Source organism: Cololabis saira, chromosome 3, assembly GCF_033807715.1.
Source record: "Cololabis saira isolate AMF1-May2022 chromosome 3, fColSai1.1, whole genome shotgun sequence".
NCBI classification, from domain to species: Eukaryota; Metazoa; Chordata; class Actinopteri; order Beloniformes; family Belonidae; genus Cololabis; species Cololabis saira.
Genome location: NC_084589.1, coordinates 18,755,736 through 18,781,997, shown reverse-complemented (window position 1 = coordinate 18,781,997; position 26,262 = coordinate 18,755,736). Strand labels below are relative to the sequence as shown.

Here is a 26,262-nt window from a genome sequence, read left to right as displayed (position 1 = left end):
TGTGTTATGTCCCTTTGGGCTGTTAATTATTTGTTTTTTCTTGAGTGGGTAAATTTAAAGAAAATACACCATAAATCCAGCTCCCAGATATGAGGACGCCCCCCCCCCCAAACGTTTTTATTCAATTCTTTTATGCTTTCCTTCCCTCATATCTTTCCATATTCATATCTTCTCAAACAGAAATCAAACCATCTACTTAAACACTTTAATATAAAGAAAAGCTCAATAACAAATGTTATATCAGTAGAGAGCATAAAGTTTGCCTTTTTAGGTCAGAAAGAGAACTCAGTTTTGTCAACAGCCTTCACATAGGAGTAAATCACTTTGCATTTTCTTGCTCCATATTTTGTCTTCAAAGCATAAACCAATCTTTCATGCCATTTATCATTTTTGAAATAGTCAATTTATAAAATTGAGATCCCAATTTAGCTGTCAGGACCATTTTGGCTGAAGGGTGATTGACATTTTGCTCCAGCTGACAAGCAGGGATATAACCGGCCAAATGTACTTCATCACTTGAGAGAATGTGGACCAAATTATGCTACACGTGGAACATGCAAATGTATTCTTTATTTTGGAGTGAGGGTTTTCATACAGTCCTTTTTACCTTTTACTTTGAAGCCCAATGACAATACAGTATTTTCTTCCTAAAATGTCAAACTTATTATGAATTCATGGCTTTCTAAACATGGGAGTTCCAATACACATCCATGAATACAGACACTATTCCCAGTCAGTGACATTGTTGTAAATGATAACATTTGCAGCTATCATTGAGCTGAAAGTACTCCTGATAACATAGTACTCACTCTTTCATCCTCCAAGGTTAGAGTAGAAAAAGAAGTGAGGAAAAGAATCTTCAATTTAGTGAGTAGGACCTGAGTGATTATTGGAAATGACAGTTGAACCTGATGAAATTGTATTCCCAATTGAAAACTAAATTGCTATCAGCCAAACATGATTTCCTTGTGCTAGGACCATACTAATTTTGCATCAAAACATTGGTAAATGTATTTAAAAGCCATAATAGCATATTACCATGCAGTCTCCCTTCGCCCTCACACGTGGACCCCATTAATCTGGGACTTCGATTTGCATGTAAATGTGGTCAACTTTCATATCATCAAAATACATGAGTCCCATGCCATCAGTGGGCCAGTGAGGCACGTTAGTGTGTTTATACGGGAAATCTCACCTGCAAGTGTCCGTGACAATATATGCAAGTTGCACTTGTATATTCACGAGCTATTACAGATTCATATATGTGTTTGCGTGCAATACTTCATTGGGTATGATTGTGTATTTTTGTTGCTATACGTGTGAGGGAATGATGTTGTATAAGAATTTGGTTTGAAATAATGCATTGAGGTCTAATGTCCAATTATTGGCGTATATTAGGAATTTCACAGAGGTCAGAACAAGGTACAAAGAATGAGCTGTTAAAAAAAAGATATTTAAACAAAGGAAAGATGTCACTTTTGGATTGTGTTTACTGTGTCTGGGTATATCAGAGGCAGTCCTGCATGGTACAATATCAACATTAAAAAGGCTAAAAAGGCCAAAAGCTACAGATTGACTGATGTGTAAAAGTATACTCTATTATATAATGAACTTCCTTTTGTGGAATGGGTAAGGATGAGAAAGAAGACTGTTTTGCCTGCCAGTCAGAAGGTGCTTGATTTAATCCCTGGCTTCAGTAGTCCACATGTCAGAGTGTGCTCAAACCCCTAACCCCCACATTTTCTCTCATATCTGTGTGTACAAGAGAGAGGGTTTTTTTGTTTTTTTCTGTGTGTGATAATAACAACAGAACTGTGCTCTGCTTTCTGATAGTGCCACTTACTTTATTAATTTGGGGTGGAAACCAATCAAAACTTGCACAATTGATGGGGTACACCTCACCTACAGTAGGTCATCCATCTCTTTACATTACGGAAATACCCATGTAAAATCTGGGTAGATCATTTTCAAGAAAAGTTGTTATCCCTCTTAAATATGTCATATCTGTTTGATCCACATAGCAGATCTTTATTTGATTATATGTTGGTTTTTTTGTGTTGTTTTTTTTTTCATTTTTGTAAGGCAGTTGGGCCAGTTACTTGAGAAGAGAAAAAGAGACACTGACTGCGTTAACATGTGGTCAATAACCCTTTTAAAACCCGAATATTGGCAATAACCCGAATTTGCACGGCCATGTAAACACCAATAACCCCTTTGAATAACCCGAATTTGCTCATATTCGGATTTTTGAAAACCCGAATATGACCCCTGGGTTACTCCTTTTAAAACCCGAATATTTGGTCATGTAAACGCCTAACGGAATATCCCCATCAAACGGAACATTAATTTGTTTTCTGCGCATGCTCTGTTCGCAAGGAATCTTGGTCTTTTGAGTCCAGGAAGTTCTTATAAACATGGAGAAACGCAAGACCAGGAGGAGACTAATCACTTCATAAATGTAATGAAGGATATGAACATTTCTGCATTTGTAGACGGTAGAAAGTACCGGGATAGCGAGATTTAAAAGAAGGTGAGCGAAAAGTTGCGCGAAGCAGCATTTGTTTTGAATTTGGATACAGGAAGAAGAAGCAGAAATGACGGTTATTGCGTCATGATGTTCTCCTGGTTTGATCGAGATATCCCGAATGATTAATTACCGTGTAAACGGAATATTCCGAATGTTTCAGTAACCGGAATATTAGCAATAACCCGAATTTTGACTGCATGTAAACATAGTCAGTGAGTCATTTTGCAGACTGCCAAATCCTAAGCAAGTTGAATTTCTTCATTGTTATCAAAATTGTAGTGAACAGAGCTGAACAACCACGGTTTCGGTCCAACCCACTGTTCAAGGCTTTCTAGCTATGAGTTTGAGCTTTTCTCTCTGTGTCGGCCCTGTGTTGTGCTGACACTTTCTCTAGGGGTGCACTCCATCTTTCACCCAGTATGAGCTCCCACCACCCACTATCCTGAAAATTATTGAGTCCAGAAAATTCAGTTGATTGAATGTATGGAAAAAGTAGTACTAGGCTACAAATGACACAACATTTATAGTTAATTCACACTGTCCCACAATAGGGCCCCTATGTGTTACTGTAACAACCTACTGCACCTGCTCAGGAGCCGCCCCATAACTATAGCTGTCCTTATTCAAAGAGAGCCAATAGCGCAGACCAACGTAGCCAGCCAATACACTGTCTGTCTTTGAGGGGATGTAGGGATGATTTGATGAATGCATAAAACGAGGGGGGGATTAAGAGGAAAAGTTGATTAGGAGGCAGCGGTTTGATGTAAGAGTAGATCAAATGAAGCTGAAAGGTATGACAAGAGTGGATAATAGGAAAGAGGAAAAGTAAGGGAGAGATGGTGAGAGGGGTTGGGAGGTGGAACGAAAGGGAACTATTCGAAAGCAGTGGAAGAGGCTTTAATTGGTCCCATGGATTCATCACTATTTCATATGCTGTTTAACCTTTTGTGAGGCTAAACCTCAGGGCTTTACAGCTGTTTTGTGCAGCTTGGAAGAGAAGGATTCATTTTTGTTTGACTCTAATTTTGTTGGTCTGATCTCTGCCCACAGAATACATTCCTCACAAAGAACAAGACACATTAAGTGTCTCAAACTCTGCGTGGCCAGTGGTTTTCTTTCATCCTGGTGACACAGACAACTGTGTCAAGAAGAAAAAAGTGGTGCAGTTATGTGTCAAAACCTGCTTCACTCTGCAGCCTATCCAAGCTGGCATAAATACACTTTGGTTAGGTTACCAGCTTATCTCAGGTCAAATGCAAAGACAAAAGTATTCAGAAAATTTCAAATCACAAAGAAACAAAATTAACTTGTGTGGCTTAAAACAGTGGGGAAAAGCTGGGTATCTGGTGCCCATGGAGGATACAGGATTCATCTAGTCTTGAAAATTATATTTAGATGCAAAATCTTAGTACACGCTTTGGAGTCAGTTCACGATGTAATTCTTTCTATCACCTTTTTTTATCATTGTCTAATATTAACCCAGTAATTCTTCAGTCAACCCCTTTGACCTATATCTGTTAAATATGGTGGAAAAATTGTGTAGGGAATCGATCAGAAAGTCGAATTGTTGCCTTAATCCATCTGATATAGAAATTTTAAAAGACATGTCTACACATTAGCCGGTCTGTGGTCAAACCGAACTGAGGTTCTTCAGATCGAGCTATTAGTGCCAGATAATGCAGTTCTAATTCTAGTTATTCCAGCATGTATACGCAACCTATGCTTGGCAGAGCTATAGTGACTGCCCTGGGACTCCCCCTTCCAGATATGACGACACCGCAAAAACCAGAATATCAACACAGAAGAAGAAGACAAACAACAAAGAAGGAACTGGAAGAACACCAACGCAAAAGTGCGTGTGGCACCACCTAGCATCACGGCGTGGAACGCACCTCACTCAATAATCGATTGTCTTTTCGTGCATGTATACTTGGATTTCTCGTAAAATCCAGTTTAATCCTTAGCTAGATTGTTGCCAATAGCTTGCTTTAGATATTTGCACGATTGATAGTTTGATGATCACTGGGCAAAAAAACTGTATAATAGAAAACAAACAAATTGCAAGAATCATGTATTTAGGAGTTAAAATATCAGTTTTCATGACTCTGAAGTTTGCATGCATCAAATGCCACATGGGAGTTGAGTAGTTCATGAAACTGCTGTTGAAGGGGCCTTCCTGGTAGATTAGCTGTGGTGTTATCAGTGCCTCTATAACACCCAAGATTATTCAAATATAACATATATTGTCTCAGATATTTACAGATTATAATCTCACCATTTATTGTCTGAATATACAACTGACTTTTAGTTCTGTTTTATTATGAAAGAAAATATCAAATTAAGACACCTGGATGAGCAATGCAGCTACCGTGGTTAAACAAACTACATTATCATGGATTTACTTTATTTTATTCATTTCACATCATATTATTGTCTTGACGCTTGAGTTTACTCTCTTGACAACTGTTCTATGTTTTGTCGATTACGCTCCTCTGTTTCCACCATACACCTATTTGCACTCTTTAATCACTCAGAAACTGCTTTTATCTCTCTGCCAGATTTTTGTCTCCTCTCTTCACTTCTTCATAGGCAACAGCAAAGCATATACTGTCTTTGACTGTTTCTCGGTTTCTCCTCTTTACTTGGTTGTTCCTTCGTACCTTGTTGTGTGGCTTTTAAACTTTTTTATGTACTTTGTATTTTCCCTGCTGCATGTCTTCTAGGTGAGAATGATTTCCTGTGCTTAACCTTTGCTGTCTTTTGTAAACTTTGCCTTTTTTCAAATAGAAACTTTGGGTGATTGATATTTGCTAAAAATCATACCAAACTAATGCTCATACAATTCAAATTATGTTAGTTCTTCACAATATTACGCAATTTTTTTTTAATTAATTGAAAAAAAGACAATGAGCGGGCAGTAATAATACATTCATATTGAATACGTATATATACATATACGTATACGTATATTGAGATTTGCTCTCAAAATGTTATGCCGACAGAGGAGTAAAAGCTACTGGTGTAGATGAGGGTTAAGGGAAAACTTCCTGCCATATACTGTAGGGGAAAAAATAGCACTCACTTAGGAGGCAAACCCTCTTTCCATCATTACCCTGTAAAATATCGTTTGACGGGCTGCTTGGTGGCAGAGGCCTCTGGTGGCTGCACAGCGCCGTGTTGAGCTGAGGAAGGAAACAGCTTTTCACTATTTCTGTCAAAACTAGCTCTGCCCAAATGGTATCATTTTAAATGCCATGACAGTGGAAGGTGAAAGGGAGTGTGATGGGCCTAAGGGTATACATAGACCCCATATGCTAGTGACACTGATACAAGTGTAATTCTAGAGTATTGGAGTGACACAGGAGATTCTACCAGCCTAGCCACACACACACACACACACACACACACACACACACACAACCAAGAACACAGAGGGGGCTGGTGACGGGTAGGAGAGTCCATGTGGAACAAGCTGTCATGGCATGAAAATTTAAGAAATTCTTTAACCTGGCCTTTTCTGATCCCCTTTTCCTTTGAATATTTTATAACGCCAAAATGATTTATTAACTTGAGACAGGTACAGCTCTGTAGGGCCAGCAGAGCCACAGGGGCACCAGTGAAGTACGACCCACTGGGTGTTGCATTGTTCTCAAGAGGTAGCGGGAAAGAAAAAAAACCATGCCATATTCTAAAAAATAATTTTTTGTGATGTTTCTCTGCTTTTATAAATGAAGTCGCTTGAGGAGAAAAAATGTCTTTGATTACCTACGACTTGAATGGACGAGAACATAAAGTTGTCCTACAGAGGCCGCATTTGAAAAACATTCATGCTCTGAAATGTAACTCAGTCTAAGATGTCAAATGGAAAGATGTTTACATAGCTGCAAAGAAACATGCAGGTTAACTCCATTTGTAGCGTGCTGGCTAATTTTTGTAATTTGGATCGGCAGCTGATGGTAGAATGCGTGAGTATGAGTCAGAGAATAGTTAGCTATAATTACATTGTTATTATGGCTCATGATTGCCAGAGACACAGTTTTGCCAACAGTGTCTCAAAGGTCATTGAGCTGTGGGGAAGAGAAGTATGATCATCAGACACTCAATACCTTCAAAGAATGTGTATCGGAAGAAGAAACGGGAAAGACAGAGAGAAGTGGAATATGATGGACAAAGTAAAGACATTTAAAAATGCTGTTGAAAGTAGGTGGAATGACACGAAAAAGAAATTATCCAACCAGCAAGAGATAGAGCACCATGAACAAATAAATGAGACAGTAAGTGAGAATCATCGAAATGGAGCGAGAGTGAGGGAGCAGTGAAGCAGATAGGGCCCATGGGAGCCAGTGAGAGAACAAAAGCGGCCCTTCTGCTAATTGACTGCAGAATTAGCCCCAGCTCCCCCAGTGGGACTGTGGTGAGGCAGTGGCAGATGGAGGCAGACTGGACACCAGAGCAGAAAAAAGGCCTACAAAACCTGCCGTGAAGCTGGCCACAATTGTGGGTCACAACACCGCAACACGTTCCTTGTTTAACAGGACATGGCCAAGCAAAGAGAAAGAACTCAGAGGGCTGAGGGGGATTAAAAAAGGTCAGCTGATGAGGCTGGAGCCTCTGGAAGAGGCAGAGGGAGGAGATGGGGAGAGTAGAATGAGGGAGGTATATACAATTTATCTTGATGTGTTGTGCTTTTACTTAAAGTTATATTTTTATAATATTGATGATACAAATTATATTTTCAATCTTGAATTATTGTTTGGGTCAAATTAACCAACCAGAAACATTTTGTAGCAGTAAAAACACCCTGAATTATTTTTATTTTCTTCTAGGGTCAGCAGTGGAAGAAACCATGTGGGACCTTTAAACTATCATAAGAGCTCCGTGCTCCCGCCACATATGCCCAGCTTCCCATGGAAGCACCTGTTTGCATTTAAATTGGATGCAGGAACCTTGAAACAGTGAAAGATCAGCAAAGTCACGACTCCATGCTTAGCGCAAGGTCACAACAGAGGCATTGACATTACCACAGGTTACTTCAAAATAACCTAAAAAAAATACCAATCAATTAAAAACTCGTCAAATCCCAGTTAGCCATTCAAAAGGGAGGTTTGAGTTTAGACATGAAGTTGTAAACAAGCTTTAGCTACCAGACTGGTGACTGACGTCATGACTGAAAGACTTACTGTTCAAGAGATCTTTGACCTCATCCTCATAAAGAGCAATGAATGAATTGGAGAGGGGTAAAAAAAATTATGGTAACAAAGGCAAATCTTATTAAGAATGTTTCACTGAGGATGTTTCTGAAGAGGAGGCAGAGGGACACGTTTATGCTTACCAACTACAAACTCAGCTGGTCTTTATTTTCACATGAGTTTGTGGGCAGGATGGCAGCAGAAAATGGCATCCTTATAAGGATGCCCCCTTTTTCCCCCCAACCACTGAATTAATTGTTATTACAATAATAAATGAATGAAACGGTTTGTTCAAAAATGGACGTGGATATCACTGACCTGCATAGCTACACATGGCTTGTAATAATTAGGGCCCGAGCACTTACAGTGCGAAGGCCCTATTGTATCTGTAGGAAATGTTATCCTCGTTCTTGTTTTTCTTACGACGAAAGGAGGGCCTTTTTGCCCCCCTAAATGTGCCCCAAAAGTCACCAAATCTTGCACGCAAGCCAGGCCTGGCGAAAAATTTTATATTTAATGGTTTGCATTAATGGTTGTGGAAAAATGGCTCAACAGCGCCCCCTAGAAAACTTCATGCCTCAAGCCCCACAATACGGTTTGACGTACATGCACTAAAATCGGTACACGCCTGTACCATGACGCAACTTAAAGAAAAGTCTCTTGGTGCCATGGCCGAAACCGAACAGGAAGTCGGCCATTTTTAATTAATCGTGTAATTTTGGTGCAATTTATGCCATTTCTTCGGCCATTTCTTCGCCCGAACCGTAACGTGCACCCAGGTGTGTTGTACATCAAAATGTGTGATCCTGCGACGATGCGCATTACTTTTCTCAGTCAAAAGTGTTACCGTGGCGCACTAGATGCCAAAAAGCGCCCCCCCCCCCCCCCCTTCATCTGATTGGTCCATATTTGATAGCTCCTACTTTCTGCCATAATTTTTGAATGGTTTGACATAAAGAGTCGTGGGTGGTGTCATCGGACTCAGTTTGGAGTCCTTGAACATAATTGGTGCAAATTAGCCCCGCCCCTTCTTCTGATTGGTCGATATTTGATAGTCCCTACTCTCTGCCATAACTTTTGAACAGGTTGTGATAAAGACATGTGGGTGGTGTCATCGGACTCGGTTTTGAGTCCTTGACCTTTATTGGTGAAAATTGCAGGCACGAGGGCCCGTTCATCGCTGCTTGCAGCTTTAATCATGTATGCATTTGTTAATATTTACTCATAAAAGCATTTCAATATATCAAAAACAGCTTTTTCTATCATCATAATCCATGTTTCTAAAAAGAATCTCAACTGTCATTAATTGAGAAATGAGCTATTAAAACGTCCTAAATCATTTGTATATTCCCCTTTCGTTTATGTTAAATCTCAGAGCAACAATGCGTTATTTCAAATCTGAATCAGTTACTCACAGATGTGAAGTTCCAAAACCCTGAAAGAAAAGGATGGCGGCAGCAATGACACCCTCATACGAAACCAGCCTGCATAACCAAGTAGCTGCTGCTACTATGAAGTTGAATTACTCAGCTTGAAGCACTTTTTTAAAGTGCCAAAAGCAGCCATTCCTTTTCTAGGGATTACTCTGAGGAATGTATTTACAGTTCCTTTCTCTCATATAAAAGCTGTATGGAAATCAGAGGACTACAGACACCACTCATGGGCTGTTTTGAAATTCAAAGAAGGTGGCCAGTGAAACTATATTGTCCTTTTGAGGATGCAGGAGGATGCTTTCCATTCTGCAGTGCACCATGACTGTCAAAGTAATCTGATATGACAAATTCACATACAGTGGATTAGCTGCTGGTGGTGAAAGCCAGAGCGGTTAATATTTGTTGATGTTGCTTTTATCCAGTAGGTCTGGTGTCCCTGGGCTGTGGTTACTCCGATCAGGAGAGGAAGAGAGAGGAGAGGAGAGGAGAGGAGAGGAGAGGAAAGGAAAGGAAAGGAAAGGAAAGGAAAGGAAAGGAAAGGAAAGGAAAGGAAAGGAAAGGAAAGGAAAGGAAAGGAAAGGAAACCTTGTTTTCAGGCTAACAAGAAAAGTAAGAAAAATCTGAGGGCCACTGGTTCTGCTCATTGCTTTGTTTGCTGTCAAAATCTTTGATGTTCCCTGACTCTTGATGTTGGGGGCTATGAAAAATGCTTAGCTCAATTTAAGCCTCTTGCAAAAAAGGGCTAACAACTGTAATTAAATCATTAAATTCTTGTCTACGCTTCACAGAGCATAGAGAAAATTAACTTCCCACCAACCTCATTTTCTACTTGAACATGAAATAATGATTTTTTTTTTCTCAGGCTCATATAATTACAAAGCTAACATCTGATAGAGTCAGCATCCAGGGGGGATTATCACATGCATGAGTATTAGACCTCATTACCAGCTTGACTGCAAAATTATTACATCTTGTAATTGGATGGTGAGATTTATACACAGATTGGCTGGGTTTCTGTAAGATTGTAATTACAAGCTTCATTGGTTTGCTACTTATCGGAACTTCACAGAGAAAACAACTGGTAAAATGAAATGAGCATTTCATTAACCTATCGCCTTATCAGGGGAAAAACCTGTGTAACGTTCATGTATGCATTAACATAAATAGGATCATTCATTCTGCCGCCAGATAGCCAAAGCCTCAGTTTTATTTATTTTTTTCTCCCCCCTTTTTTGAGGGTGAGAGTAAAGAGAAAGCGTGAGGTGGGGGTTTGATTGCAGTCAGGGTGGGAGTGGAAGAGGTTGGTGGCAATATTCATTCATTTTGACAGAGTTTATTTAACCTTCATAAACCTGTGTTGATGGGGAAAAGAGACAGGGAGGGGGATAGAAGTGGGGGGGAATGCAAAGGATGAGGGGAAAGGGAAAAAATAATAATAAATTAGTTGTCTAACGTTACAAGGGATGAACTCAATATATCTATTACTTAAAGACTAACTGACTGTGAAAGTGCTCATTTCACGAGAGACGAGGCAACGAGCTGGCAGAGACTCGTGGGGCTCTGAGGTGGCTGCTCTTTCCCTCTTTTCCAGCTCCCTCTTTCTCTGCTTCTCTGTCTCTGTCTGCTTTGATGTTCCCGGTTTCACTATTAACAAACTCTGGCCATGTTCCTCTCATGCTCAAACACAACAGCAGGTGCAGATTGGATGCCCACATAAATAACCTCCTCACACAATGACACTGGGGGGATCGATCCAGATTTTGATGGGTGCTGCACTTCATACAAAAGGAGTGTTTGTGTGTGTGTGTGTGTGTGTGTGTGTGTGTGTGTGTGTGTGTGTGTGTGTGTGTGTGTGTGTGTGTGTGTGTGTGTGTGTGTGTGTGTGTGTGTGTGTGTGTGTGTGTGTGTGCATTTAGATGGGGGGGACAGAAAACAAATGGGAACACACAAGATGGGACAGAGGGAAAGAGCTGCAAGAGGGGGTAAACAGACTGAAGGGGAGGTAGGGGGGTATAAAATGGTTCAATTACAAGGCGAACACTATTTCGCTCTTCTTAACAAGAGATTTCATGGTGTGGACCAATGTTTGGCAGAAACAGCTGAGTGCCACTAATGCTAAAGCATTACACCCCTCCACATCAGCTGGGCCCTTTTGAGATGGTAGTCAGTTGTTATTGAACTTCATTGTCCAGACTGGTTTCTTTTTCATCTGGGATCAATGATGCTTCAACCTGGACGTGATGTAAAAGGCATGTTGCAACCTGCCACCCGCTCCATGTAACACCATCACTCCAGTGGAAACAGAAGAGTAAACCATTGTTTCTTTAAAGATTCACAATTATTTGCCCCTGGGTGGGAGAGCGTTTTCTAAATCACACACAGTCGCGCCATTTATTTCCATTATTAAGCTCATCTTGATTTTTGCAACATAATTCAATCAGCGATGCTGTAAATATAACTGAAAGGGGAAAAAAAAGTTTGACAGCTCAAGGCACATCAGACCAGATCCCAGTGCCACGTGGTAAAACAAATGAATGGTCCACTTACACCAGTTTAACTGGCAGGAATTGTTGGATGTTAGTGTATTTTACCTCCATAAGTGATGTGGCAAGAGGAGAAGGCCAACTGCACCCTTGAATGTAAACTGCTCCAAATAAAGTCCTGAAAATATAATTCATATCTTAACTGAGTTCTATTGTCAACGGATAACATTTAACAAAACATTATTCTAAATTATCCTAGTTGCTGAGGCGTAATAGAGGGCTAACTGCTAGCTAATAATTAGTTAATTATTTATTCATGAACAAATATTAACTACGGTGGAGTTGCCAACAAATAAATGCTTGGTGTACTTTTTCCACCTTGTTTTCATTATTAAAGACTTGCAGTAGAGTAAAATAATCACGTTTTCCTTGTATGTATCATAGTCATGCAGTTGGTAAATACCACAAATGTAGAATAACATTTAGACATGTATCATTTGGAAATGCTGTACATACTTACAAAGTAATTTTATAATTCCAGTCAAGTTCAAAACAAGGACAACTTCATTTTTGCGATCAAAAGACGTTCTGGGACGAAATTTTTCATGAGAAGGAAGATATTCTCCAATCCTGTAATTTTCTTTTTTTAGAATGACAACATGACAAAATCAATCAGTCAAAGATCATAACAACAAAGCATTACTCGCCTCCCTTGTTCTGACTCATAGGCACATTTTTCTAAGAGCCAACTGGTCAAAGTCCTGCTACTCACAATAACCAGTTTTGCTCAGAGTTATGAAAAGAAATATTTTAGTTAAAGGAGCATGAGGCTCCTTTTAAGAAATGAGACTCTCTAGCGCCACCCTTCGCCACGACGGCCGTTGGGGGTACTGCAGCCAACAGCGAAGCCGGCACGGGAGAACGGGGAGAACGTGCATGCAGCGTCATGTGACGTCACATCCCCAGGACAGCGCGGGAAATTCCGGTCACAATTGCAGCACATTTTGCAGCACACAGCCTGTTCAAGGCAAAGGAGAGATACACTAGAGGGCTCATTCTTTTGGGTTTGGAACGCTTCATCTGACATTATTAATAGAAAACTTAAAACATATACGAATTGTTTTCATAAATCCTGCCTCAAGCTCCTTTAAGTATTTAGTGATAACAGAGTCGTAGTTTTTTGGTGAGTTAGTTCAGAGTTAATCAAGAACCATTCATGAGTAAAGAGGTCACTTTGATTCACGGATATCCATTAACAAGTCATTACCTACTGATTCATATTGCAGTTTGCTCTCTAGCTACTCATCATTATGTACTACCGTCCTCCAGTAAGACTTATAATGGAAATACTTATTAATGAATCATCAATTATTAAGCTGCCCCTGCTCAGTGTCACACCTATTTCATACCCAGTAAGCTTTGACTAATCATACGTTGTTTAATACAGTACAAATTGATCAGGGGTTAATCATTAGGTAATGGTTTAGAAGCACAAGGACTTCATGATTAAAGTACTTTCAGAAAAACGCTTTTTTTTAAATGAAACTACAATGTGAAATTAGTTGAGCGTGTGTTTAGTTCTGTTCCCTCAATGAACGTGTCATTCACCTCAGGTTGTAAATTCTAGGACGCCTCAGTCATGGCCATGTTTCTTATCCAGCCAGAGAAAAAAAGGACAGTGTGTAATTTGTTCAAACACAGAAGTATATTTAAACTGTGACATGACGAGCAGTCTAATAAGTAAGTACCACACCCTGTCACTTAACCTCCTGTCTTGAATATTGATTCAATATTCTATTTTAATGTTTTCATTTTGATAGATATGACATTGGATGGGCTTTTTTCAAAAATTGAAAAACTGCAATTGTAATAAACTGCAAATGATCTATATCTATTACAGTTCAGAAGCCACAGCAGATTGTAGTATTGAAGGACTTATTTCCTCTTTTTTATAACCAGTTAAAGCTCCAGACCCCCACCACTGAAACAGAGTCAGTCTGATCAAGGATCAAGGTGTTAAAAGTTGTTGACAGTGAGATGCTGAGATGTTCTGGCGATCACGTCCAGTAACATGAAACTACCAGGTTTCAACTATTATCAACAGTTAGATGCACCAAAGAAAAGAGAAGGGCAACATGATAATGGATGAAAGGAACAACCTCATTAAAATTCCATTTGTCATGCTGTCTGCTGATCATTTTATCAATAAGTCTACGCTTTATACCGCTATCAAAGGGTGTAATTTCAAAAGAATACTTTAGCGTTAGAAAAAAAGATATATTTTCCCCCAAAAGGCTGTTTCTTAAAATTCAATTAACTACGTTCATAAATAAACGTGGGAATTGTATCATCTGAAAGCAGATTTGCATGCCCCCCCCCACCACCACTTCTCAAGAACCAAATAAACATATGAAAAGGGAAAACAAGTCTTGTGAATATTTCTGAGCTTTCAAACCAATCTCTGGGTCTCCTTCATTCAGATTTAGCATAAAATTATGTGCGGGACAAAACAAGGACTTTGATATGGCTGCTCTCTTTGTCCATTTTGCTTCTTTTTTTTTTTTTTTTTTTTTTTTTTTTTTACATTTTACACATTTATTGTACTTTGCATACATCTGCAGCTGAATTGTACAAATATTTGCGTGCAGTACAGACTGTGAGCTTAGTGCCTGCTGGCTGGCGAGAATTAGATTTTTAATTCATGGAGAAGTTTGAGTACTCAGTATAATGGAATTTGTTTGTGAATTGCCAATATGCTTAATTAACTTATACAGTTTCTGCTGTTGTGATCAAATATATGCTGACTTGCACATAATGTGTGAATCCAGATGCGACAGGTTTTAAACTAGAAAGTGCTCAATTTACATTAAGAATACAGAATTGCATTAAATAGGGATGTTGTGAGAATGTATCCTCTTGAAAGTGGTTGAAGTTGTCCTTGAGACAATTAACAGTAGCTGCATATGAGTGTGCTGTTTCTTCTATTTGTCCCATAAACATACTTTGTGATTGTACAAATGTTAATCCTCTTTGGTGAGTAGAGCAATAAAACACTCAATTTAAAGTGGTTAAAACCATTTAAAGGCCAGTAAATTCCACATCCTCCTCTTCTCCCTCTCACTACATCCCTTGGTCTCTCAGTCTTCTTGGCTAGATATAGCTATTCATTAGCTCCAGCCCCTATGGCAATGAGAGTCTTTAACCTCCATTAGATCTAATGTTGATATGTTTCCCCAGCAAAGAGCCAAAACAATTAACACCCCTTCTCACATTTCTTTCCCCTTGGCCCCTAACCACATCAGAATCTGGGCCCACCCGTTCATTACCCACCTCTGAGAATGCCCTTGGGAGGAAACAAGTCAAATCCTTGGCTGTTGCCTTTTTATGGTATGTAGTTGGAAGCCAGAATGAGTTAAAGGAAGCTTGTCAACAATGATAAAGTAAAATCACTGCACTTTTTTTGACAACTTTGCCTAAATAATGTAGCATGTTTTTTTTATTTCCTTTCTTTTGTGCTATTTTATGACTTAATCCTGAAAATGTTTAGATAATGAGGTAACGCCTCCTGCTCCTGGTGTTGTTGAGTCTTGTTCAGAGCATTAATAAACCTTCAGTGGCAGCGTTGGTGGTGGCCGGGTTCATGCTGTAGTTGCATCATTGTTGTAGACGCTAATAAGCTGCTGGAACTGAGCTGCCACAAATTAACTTATATGCATAATGCTATTAAACAAATCACAAAGAGTTAATACTGAATACATCAGGAGAGTTTTTTTTTTTTAAACTGTTCCAAGACACCTTTGTGTTATTGTGTAATTGATTAAGAAATGCCAATTTTATACTTTCACGTGCTGTTTGGTTACACTGAGGCAGCTTCTTAGTTACATTTGGGCATTTTAACCACCTGGTTATGTTCATAAACACATCATTGCTGGATTTATAACCCACCCTGCCACAAAGTCTCCCACCTGTCAGAAAGCTCTTGACTCACACTCCAAAACAGCTGCAGAAGACACCTACGAGTCAAGTACAATACTTTGAATGGTACTCAGGGTGCCACAAGAACAGATATATAGTTCATGTTCTTCAAGGCAATTAAGAGAAGTTTAATTTTTTTTGACAAGACAGATGAGTTCACAATATCAATTTGTAGCATTAAAATATATATTGTTTTATTTTTTATTTTTATTTTTTTTTTGCGGGGGGGGGGGGTATAAACATGTTCCAAAACTATTAAAGGACTTATTTAGGTTTTTTTGTCGTTTTCTCCCCAGCTTTGACACAGGCACTGAAATACACTCCCAGTCACACTGCACACACTGTCACAGTTTTTGGTTTTGTTTTGTTCCTGTTTTATTTTGAAAGCCTGTGTCCTTGTGTTTTAGTTCTGTCTTGACTTCCCTTGTTCCCATCTGCCCTGATTGTTTGCGCTTGTGTCTCATCAAGCCCTCTGTGTATATCCTGTCATATCTTTCCCTTCCTCCCAGCTGGTTTATACTGTTTTCTCTCAGCTGTTTCTTGTCATGGTTAGTTTCTGGTTTGGTCAAGTTTGGGCCTTTTCTATGTTTTCTTGGTTTTTCCTTCTTTTCAGTATTTTTAGTTAAATAGATACCCTTTTGTCTGGAACTGCAGCCGACTCTGTCTCCTGCATGTAAGTCATCACACACACACACACACACACACACACACACACACACACACACACACACACACACACACACACACACACACACACACACACACACACACACACACACACACACACACACACACACACACACACACACACACACACACACACACGTCACATACCCAAATTAAACAACTGTAAAGGGAATGTTCCTACTCTTTTCTTGGTCCTCTTCTGTTTGCAAATACTTGGTTGTCTTTTGTCTTTTTCTTTTTGTCCTACAGTATGTCTTCTTTTACTCCAACACAACGCATTACACACTCATTCATACACTACAACACATCACACAGTCACCAAACTGTACCTACTGTATCACTGTCTTTTTTTTCCTGCCCTTTCATGTCCCACTCTTTCCTCGTCTTTCATGTCCCACCATCGTCCAACCTCTTTGGCAGAACTTGTTTTTCTTTTTCTTCTATGGAACAACAAAATATGGCTAGAGGACCAGAGAAGGAAATACACTCACACGCAGAAAAAAAATCCTGTTGCTAATTTGGATGGATGGGTGGATGGATGGATGGATGGATGGATGGATGGATGGATGGATGGATGGATGGATGGATGGATGGATGGATGGATGGATGGATGGATGGATGGATGGATGGATGGATGGATGGATGGATGGATGGATGGATGGATGGATGGATGCGCTTTTGGCAGAAAAAAACAAGAATTTGTTAAATTATTGTGCTTCACACTTTATTTATTATGTCTGGCAAAATAAATTAGGATATGAACCTAATCTAAAAGAACAAGCAAAACATTTGGAACAAGTACTAAAAACATATTTTTTAAGAGAATATATGGTAACAAAAACTGACATAAAATCTTTTTTTTCCGAATCATATACAGAATTTTAGAAGTGAATTGAATTGAGTCTATTTGAGTTGAAGGCTGGTCACTATAGCATATAGGGGTACACATTATAGTACATGCCTATTTGATACTCTTTAATATTCGATATGTAACCATACAGTAGGAATGTGTTTCACAGCAGTGCTTGACGTTTAAAAGGCATGATAAACATCTTAATATTGTATATTTGTCAAAGACTGAAGGCCATCAACTCATTGAGTTTGTGAAATATCACTAAACTACTCATTGTCAAGTTTATAGCATCTTGACTTTCTAAGACTCAGAGTCAGCTCATTTTCCTACCAATAGGTGTGTAGCGTTTTCTATGTATCAAATATCTTACATCAACGGCATTGGTGTACTGACTTTAACTCAACCGGATAGTTTTGTTGCTCTGAGACAGCTCAGGAAGGACACTAGAGCCACTGTATGAGTAGAATTTGCTTGGTACCAACAATATAGCGAACACACTTAACAGTTGTGACGACCCATTAATATTATTGATGTTCACCTAATCTCCTCCCTTCAGGGGAAAGGGAGTTTTGGTCTCAACCTTTAATTTGATAATCCGCGAGAAAAGCACAAAAGGAACATTCTGCAGATTCTTAACCTTTCCTCAACTTTGGCACTCCCAGAGGCAGGAAAAGAGTATCTTTCACCACAGTTATTAGTTCACAGAGACACCCTTGACCTCTGCGGTGGTAGCCAACTGTCAACAAAACCCATGTTATTGTAATGCAGGTTCACTCGCTTTGGCTTCTACCCGAGTCTTTCGGGCTTTGGCCTGGATCCTACATACCCAAGTTCAAGAATATATTCTTCAGATTTTAATTAAACTACAGTAGACACAGTTTCAAAATACAATACCTGACGTGGCAGCAGAATCCCATTTTCATTTATTTAGTTTATTAAAAGTCTAAATGAGTGGACTTACATGTTAGATGAAAATTTAACAAGTCCACTTTCATAAAAACATGTGAAGAAACAAGTTTGCAGCTGCTGACAGATGTTACAGAATAGATATCTTGTAATTAAATATTTATGACTTCCATGCCAACATCCTTTTCAAAGTAAGCGCTTCACAATTTAAAAACATTTAAGCTTGATGGATGGGTTGGGCAGTATTGCATCCACATTGGTTTTTATTTGTTAAACAACATTAGTTTTTCTGTATTTACTAATATTGATTTTTTGCTTATTATTTTTCCGTCAAGAATACTGAGTGTGTTTGTGTTGCCAACTAATAACTGGATGATCCCCAATCCCCAAATTTAGGGTAAAAGCACAAATCTATCTCTGTCTATTATGAACAATGACAGAGATTTCTTATTCCTCTGAGAGAGCAACTAAGAATATATCTTACCTTTTGGAGAAGCTATAGTTTCCAGTGAAATGTATTTATTACATTAATAAACATATCAAAAAAATATTAGAATTCAAAGTATTAAATCATGGCTAATGCATACATTTTTTTTTTAATACAGTATGGGAACTAGACAATTTGAGAGCAGATTTTTGTAGAAAACACAGGCTGGTTAAATAAGCGCTCTCCTCCTGGGTGACTTATTAGAATGTGGCCATTAAGGCAGAGCAGCTTATGAAGAGCCTCCTGTAGATTTACATGATAAAACTATCTGATATGAGAAGCCCGGGGATTTTCTTTTCTTTTTTAACCGAGAGGATGGAATCGTTATGACGGCGTGCACATGTGCACGGGAAGGCGCGGGCACGGGACAGAGCCGGCGCGGCTGCAGATGGTGAAACAGAAACAGCCCATCTGCTGGGAGGCTCCGCGAGAGAACTGGACGTGATGGGGACGAGATGTTTCATTTATTTATTTTTCTTCAAGGCAAAGATCCGGAACAAAGTTTCCCGTAATCTTTTTTCTCTCTTTCTTTCCTGCATTTTTTCACGGCTGACACCGCAGAGCCTGTGACGGGAATGAGCTGAACAAGACTTTATAAATCATTTAACACCTAAGATTTATTGCGCTCAACACGTGTCATCGTTCAATTTGAAATGTTGAAATGAATTATGTCAAATTGTATATCTGTACAATTATAAAAACTTGCATGGTTATTATTATTATTGTCATTACTATTATTAAATTATGTGAATGTATTTTATTTACTTTTTAGGTTTCTCTGCTTCTAACTCTCCACTTGCAGGGAGCACAAACGTCATTTTTAGCCCCCTGCACACATTTCCAGCAGGTTATCACAATTGCCATTCCTCCCCTCCTTTCTGATGTGTTACCCAGATTACCATCAGTGCCCCTCAGATATTTTTAACAGATCCTCGGTGCTCGGCAATATCCACTCGGAGCCATCTGGTGCAGATCAAAATCTACTGACTTCTTGGGCTTCAGTCGTTAAGGCATTAAATCAAGATCTGCAGAACACGCCCTTTGACTCGGGAGGTGGGCGATAGGAGCGTCAAATCAAATAGAAATAGAAATGTAAAAAAAAAAAAAAAAAAAAAAAGAAGAGTACTCTTCCTCCCGTGCGCCACATCTCTGGCTGTGACAGGAATGGACAGCCAAAGCAGAGGTTAGTGTCGGATCATTCTCTTTTGGAGAGATAGAAATTGGTTAAGCAGTTCAAGGGGAGGTGACTAAATCTGTTGCAAAAGACACCCCCCTACCTCGCCACCCGCCCCCCACTTCAGCTCCATGGAATTATATTTGCCTCTTTTTTTTTTTTCCTTTAATGACAAAATAAATTAAGTATAATAAACAGGATGCATAACTTTTGCGCTTAATATTTCGCCACACTCACTCCCAGTTATCAAAACCACCGGTGAGTAATTTTAATTAAATTAGAAACTAAATGCAGACGCATAATATTTTTCGTGGCGTGTGCAGGGAGCTGCAGAATTCCTTGCCTCGGCTTGTGCACATTCCTTTTCAATCAAAGCAAGAATACGTGAAGTGGCTCTGTTGTTACAAAGGACACGAACAATCTGGTTTAAATCCACACACACACACACACACACACACACACACACACACACACACACACACACACACACACACACACACACACACACACACACACACACACACACACCACACACTAACGGGAGCGTGTGTGTGTGCCTGGGAAAGCGCGCGGGAGGGGGGTGACTTATAAAACCTTTATGAACAAAATCAAAGGAAGCCAAAACAGAAGTCACTAAAAACACCAGCCTGCATAATTATTTCATCATATTGAGAAATTTGCATGCTGCGCCGAACATCTTTTTTTCCTGGAAATATAAGGACAATTTGCACTCCCCTCCCCCCAATACGCATCACTAATAAAATGCGTATTTATTTTAATTTAATTTAATTATTATTTTTAGGTCATTTGATTGAAAGAGTTCTTTAAAAACTCGTCAAAGAAGCAGCTCCTAAACAACCACAAAAGTTTTTTTTTTAAGAATTTGATGATAAACTCAATAACGACCAAACCTTAGAGCGTAAGAATTTTAGAAATTGATCTGTGACTATAAATTTAGATTGATAACAAATTTAAAAAAATAAATAAACATGACGAGCGGCCTTTGTTACTTTTTGTTCAGTGCGTAAACATCCTTCCCTTTAACTGCAAATTAAATTCTACTCAAAGAAAGTTCCTTGTTGTGACTGTTTTACTTCCCCCAGTGCGGGACAGCTGTAAAATCGTGTAGACAGGTTGTCATACAACAATCAAAGCCTTCGGTGAATGGACTCTAATGCTTGAACATTTAACATACAATAAGTCCAAACACGGAGGGAGAGAGAGAGAGAGAGAGAGGGAGAGAGAGAGGTGAAAGAGAGAGAGAGAGAGAAAGTGGGAGAGAGAGGGAGAGGGAGGGAGAGAGAGGGAGAGGGAGGCCCCAGCCAATGTGCTCACTCTATATTCACATTATCCACATTGCTCCAAACGAGGAGGAGCTTGCAGGCTCAAGTAGGGGATGCCAATCAAAGCATCAACTTCAAATTGTATCTGAGAGATCAGCCTGGAGACCTCAGGGCCAGGCGCGTCAGTCGGAGCGCAATTGTTGATCAGATCACATCCAGCGGACTTTGCGCGAGAGAAAAAAAAGAGAGAGAGGGAGAGAGAGGGGAAGCCGAGATTTAAGAGCGGTTTGTTCTGACTGCATACCTCTTGCATGTCTCTAGTATAGCAGCGACTTTGGCTTAAACATTTTTCCCCTTTACTCCTCCGGGTTCTGTCGTTTTTCCTCTCCTTTTTTCTCCCACCTCGCACACTTTTTTTTTTTTTAGACACAGTTGATCGGGACGGTAGAGCTGTGTGGAGATGTCTTTCCCACAGTTAGGCTACCCGCAGTACCTCGGTGCGTCCCCGGCGGTGTACGGGGGCGACCGGGCGGGAGTGCTGACCTCGTCCCGGGGAGGGAGCTCCGAGCTCGGGGGAAGCCCGTCCGCCGCCGCGGCGGCCGTCTCCTCCGTGCTGGGCATGTACGCCAACCCGTACGCACACAACTACAGCGCTTTCTTACCTTACACCAGCGCGGACTTGGCTCTATTCTCACAAATGGTAAGAATACCTGCTTTTTTTTTTTTTTTAGCTCTGTTTAAAGATTGGAGGACGATTGTTAATGATTCACCTCTCCAATAATGCTGTCTGCTGCTCTCACTATAGGCGACAGAGTTTTGTTCCATGCATGCTTGTTTTTTTTTTTTTTTTTAGATGTTGCGATTCCATTTAAAGTGGAGGCTAGATTTGGGGCCATCCACTGATTTGTTCTGGTAGAAAAAAGTTTGATCAGAGACCAAAAGAGTAAGAAACAAAAAAGTAAAATGATTTAGATAAACACGCAGATCTGACAAAGGCTATTTGTCTTGCTGTCAACAATGAAGAGCATGATTAACAAAACCAGCCGCATGGTCTATTTTCCTCTGTAGAAAGAAAGAAAGACAGAAAGAAAGGAAGCTATCTCTCTTTGAGCGGCCCATGAAAAGCAAAAGTTTTTTTGTCTTCAGAAAATAGTTCACCAGACCATTATAAATATTCAGTGTGGATACAAAACTTAAACTGCAAATCTGCAGTGGAATTTTAAAAAGTAAAGCGTTGAAAATCCCTGAATGTCCCGTGGATTTGAAGCCTATCTTGGGATTGTTACATTTATTGGATAATAAGTCATTTGCAGCGCGATAATGTGTTGATAATATCTGTACCGGGCTTACGCACACTAACTGCCGTAATAAAACTTCAAATAAAGAGCCTGTTATTCCAAATGCGAGCATTAGTGCTTCAATTGATCGACATGCTTCGGAGCTCCCGAAAAAAAAGGCAAGAAAGCACTCAGGGGATTGAAAGTATATGTGACGCGCTGAGAATAAAACTTGTTCAGGCCTTTCGCTCTGCTTTGGTCGACGTGCAGAGAGAAGTTTAGTCGTTTCAAGTAAAATCTGTTTTCACTGTGAACTTTTTTTTCCTCGGCCTGGTGTCATCAGTACCAGTTGAACACGAGACGTATACGACAAAATAGTTGCCACTACAAAGTTCTCAGAGTTACTCGTGCAGACGCAGGTGCCGCAGGTCTGACATGGTGTTGCAAGTTGAGAAGCTTATTTGTGGAAAGATCTGAGTCAGGTGCAACAGTAACGCTTGGATGTTTTTTTTTTTTCTTCATTTCTAAGAGGTTATATTCCCATGCATGGGATTGCATATTTGTTAAATGACCAGCATGCATTTTTTTGTGGTACATTTCCAAGACATTAAACCATTTATTTTACGACACATGCACATCAAACTAATTATGCATATTAATGGTTGTGCCACTGCAGTTACACTTTTCTCCTTGTTTTCTTTTTGTAAAGGGATCCCAGTATGAGCTGAAGGAGAGTCCCGGCGTGCATCCTGCCAGCTTTGCGGCCCACACGTCCCCCGCCTTCTACCCGTACGGCCAGTTCCAGTACGGGGACCCGGCCCGGCCCAAGAACGCCACCCGGGAGAGCACCAGCACCCTGAAGGCCTGGCTCAACGAGCACAGGAAGAACCCGTACCCCACCAAGGGCGAGAAGATCATGCTGGCCATCATCACCAAGATGACCCTCACGCAGGTCTCCACCTGGTTCGCCAACGCCAGGAGGAGGCTGAAGAAGGAGAACAAGGTGACCTGGGGCAGCAGGAGTAAAGAAGACGGCGAGGAGGACGGACACCTGTTCGGCAGCGGGGACGAGGCGGAGAAAAACGAAGACGAGGAGGAGATCGACTTGGAGAGCATAGACATAGACAAAATCGACGACAACGACGGGGATCAGAGCAACGAGGAGGACGACGATAAGTCGACGGAGGGCAGCAGGGAGCAGCTCCGGGGAGACCTGGACAGCCTGGAGAAGCGGCGGGCCTTCGCCCTGCAGGCCCACGAGGCCCTGGAGAAATCTAAGAGCGCACTTTCAGCACACTCGGGCGGCAAGGAGAACTCGGAACACGGAAACAACAACAACACCACGAGGGTTTTATCCCCGGACAGACCCGGGAGCTTTCCTCTCCCGTCCGCCAATAAACCCAAAATATGGTCGTTGGCGGAGACGGCCACTAGTCCCGACAGTTCCTCTCAGAAGGCCGCGTCCCCCCCCTCGCACCCGGCGGGGCCGCACCACCACCAGATCCAGGCCCACCCGGCTTTCCTGCCCAGTCACGGACTGTACACTTGCCAGATTGGGAAGTTCCACAACTGGACGAATGGGGCTTTCCTGGGCCAGAACTCCCTGCTGAATGTGAGGTCGTTTCTGGGAGTAAATCAGCACCATCATCACCACCATCACCAGCAGCAACAGCAGCAGCAGCAGCAGCAGCAGGCGGTGTCGGTGTCACCGGTAGGAGCTTCAACAGCGCTCAGCAACGACAGCAAAGTCCCAGCAGAGACACACAGTCCCAAGCACATAGGTACGATGACAGCACGGCCGCATTCACACTGTCTAAATGGCTTAAGCCTGAATTATGGTTCCGCGTTACACCGACGCAGAGCCCTACGCCGTAGGGTACGTGCGTATGGTCTGTGTTGGTGTGACGCGGAACCATAAATCAGACTTTACTGGTGAAGAAATTGAAATTAAGCTCGTTTGCCTGCTGCAGCTTATGTCTCTGTTTACTTTTCAAAAGCCTACTATTATAATGTCAAACAACTAGATACTATATATATATATATATATATATATATATATATATATATATATATATATATATATATATATATATATATATATATATATATATTATAAACTCTCAAAAGCTCTGCAACAAAGGCAACTCATTTTAACTTCAGGAGGATATTTTAATATATTAAAGACAAAAAATGAAAGAAAGAGAAGTAGATCTATAATCTCTCCTGTATATCTGTAGTCATTTGTGTGTTGTTTTGCGTCTTTTTTAGAGCATGAAAACAGCGTAAGATCGGATTCACCTCAAACACAGACACAGACCCTGAAGTCTTCCTTTCGACCCATTCACGACAGGTGAGACAAGTTTGATTTTTTTTTCTCCACATAATAATGTTCATTCCAGAGGGCTAAGTCATCAGAGTAAAAATAAAAGGACATGCAGTAATTTCGTGTATATTTCAAATAGTATTTATTAGAGCACTAAAACAAATAATTAAAAATAAATAGGGCCTGGATGAAAATATAACGTGTCCAGCTTCAAAGAATGAAACATGTTCTTCTGGTTTAAAAATCCGAATTATTGTTGAATTAATTTAAGCTTGGGTTTTTTGTTCGTATTTTTTTTCTGCCTTTAAGGTAATATGATAATTGAACTACAAAAGAAAATAAGCACAGATAAGGAAAAAATACAGTTTGCTTAGCGGGTGACAGGGGTCTTGACTCTCATCCCACACCCCCTTTAATTCCTCCCCTCTGGGGAGAGTGTGGCTACTTATCAAGCCACCGAGTAAAACGGGCTCCGTCTGGGCTGTGTGCTTTCCCTAAAGACCCCTGGGAGAGCGGAGCCCAAGGGAGTGCTCTTAGAAAAAGAAAAAGGAAAAAAAAAAGATAAAAGCAAGAAAAGTTAACAGCTTTTAAAATATTTAAAAATGCCCTATTACTAAATGGCGTTATAAAAATTGCAGGCAAATAATTAATTACATTTCAATCCAAAAATACTTGGAATATTTTCAACATGTTGACTATTTTCAAATCGTCATATTGTTAGTATTTTTATTTATTTATTTATTTTTAATGAGGGGAACAAAACGTGATGAATTTGAATGTGAGGACTGCAGCCTGTTTCTAATGAAAACTGTTCAGCCAGACACTTGAGATGCAGATTGAAACCCGCTGTCCAAACACGGCGGGGGTATTTATCTACCTCTTTCTATTATTCTTTATCCAGATCCTCTCTGCCTTCCAGCGCCAGGAGTCCACAAGACGCCACGCAACGGGTCCTCACTGCACTCTCCTCGGCTTGATCAAGACCATTTATTCCTCGCTTGAAAAAAATACACAAATTAATAATAAGAATGAAAAAAAAAGAAATACTGTAAGAGAAAAGAGACTTTACGCTCCCTCAAAAAGGACAATGAGAAATAACACCGCAGTGTAGCATTCAGTCCATACAGAACAAATGGCGTAATTTGGTAATATACCGTGGATGGATGGATGGATGGATTACTTCCTCTATTGTTGTGTAGCCTATAATCGCGCCTATAATGTTACTCTCTCTTCCACTTCACCCAGACAGGCTGGGCCATTTTGGTAGGCTTTTTACTTTATTATATTATAATTATAATAATTATTATTATATTATTTGTCTAAATCTTGTGTTTTTGGTGTTTTTTCTTTCATGTAAATACCAAGTGATTTAAATTTGTAAATAGGAAACATTGAAGGAATTTGTCCAGATCGTATATTTTGCCTAATAAACTAAATGAAATTATAGAGAAACCCCACGATCCTCAGCTTCTTTCTATTATTATTATTATTATTATTATTGTTATTATTATTATATAATTTATTTTATTATAATTCTATACTTCATTTTTATTTTATTTTTTTTTGTAAGCTTTCTACCAATTTCCTTTAAACAAGAGTGGGAACGGGAGGAAAGAAAGAATTGGCAGTCTGCAGGCAGCCAGGCTTAATTTGATTCAAGTTTGG

The 26,262-nt window shown here is 40.0% G+C and overlaps 1 protein-coding gene across 1 annotated transcript; it reads left to right on the top strand.

Annotated features, from left to right (window-relative positions):
• Positions 1–21,072: 21,072 nt before the first annotated feature.
• irx1a (iroquois homeobox 1a) lies at positions 21,073–26,028 on the top strand. Its single transcript, XM_061718273.1, has 4 exons — positions 21,073–21,697; positions 22,984–24,055; positions 24,543–24,624; positions 25,499–26,028. The coding sequence occupies exons 1-4, from the start codon at positions 21,458–21,460 to the stop codon at positions 25,572–25,574; spliced, it is 1,470 nt and encodes a 489-aa protein (XP_061574257.1). The 5' UTR covers positions 21,073–21,457; the 3' UTR covers positions 25,575–26,028.
• Positions 26,029–26,262: the final 234 nt, after the last annotated feature.

Excerpts from the sequence above, each read along its gene's own strand:
- irx1a (XM_061718273.1), top strand. The coding sequence starts at position 21,458 with ATGTCTTTCCCACAGTTAGGCTACCCGCAGTACCTCGGTGCGTCCCCG. Across the intron at positions 21,698-22,983 it reads TGGCTCTATTCTCACAAATG|GGATCCCAGTATGAGCTGAA; the intron begins GTAAGAATACCT and ends CTTTTTGTAAAG. Across the intron at positions 24,056-24,542 it reads ACACAGTCCCAAGCACATAG|AGCATGAAAACAGCGTAAGA; the intron begins GTACGATGACAG and ends CGTCTTTTTTAG.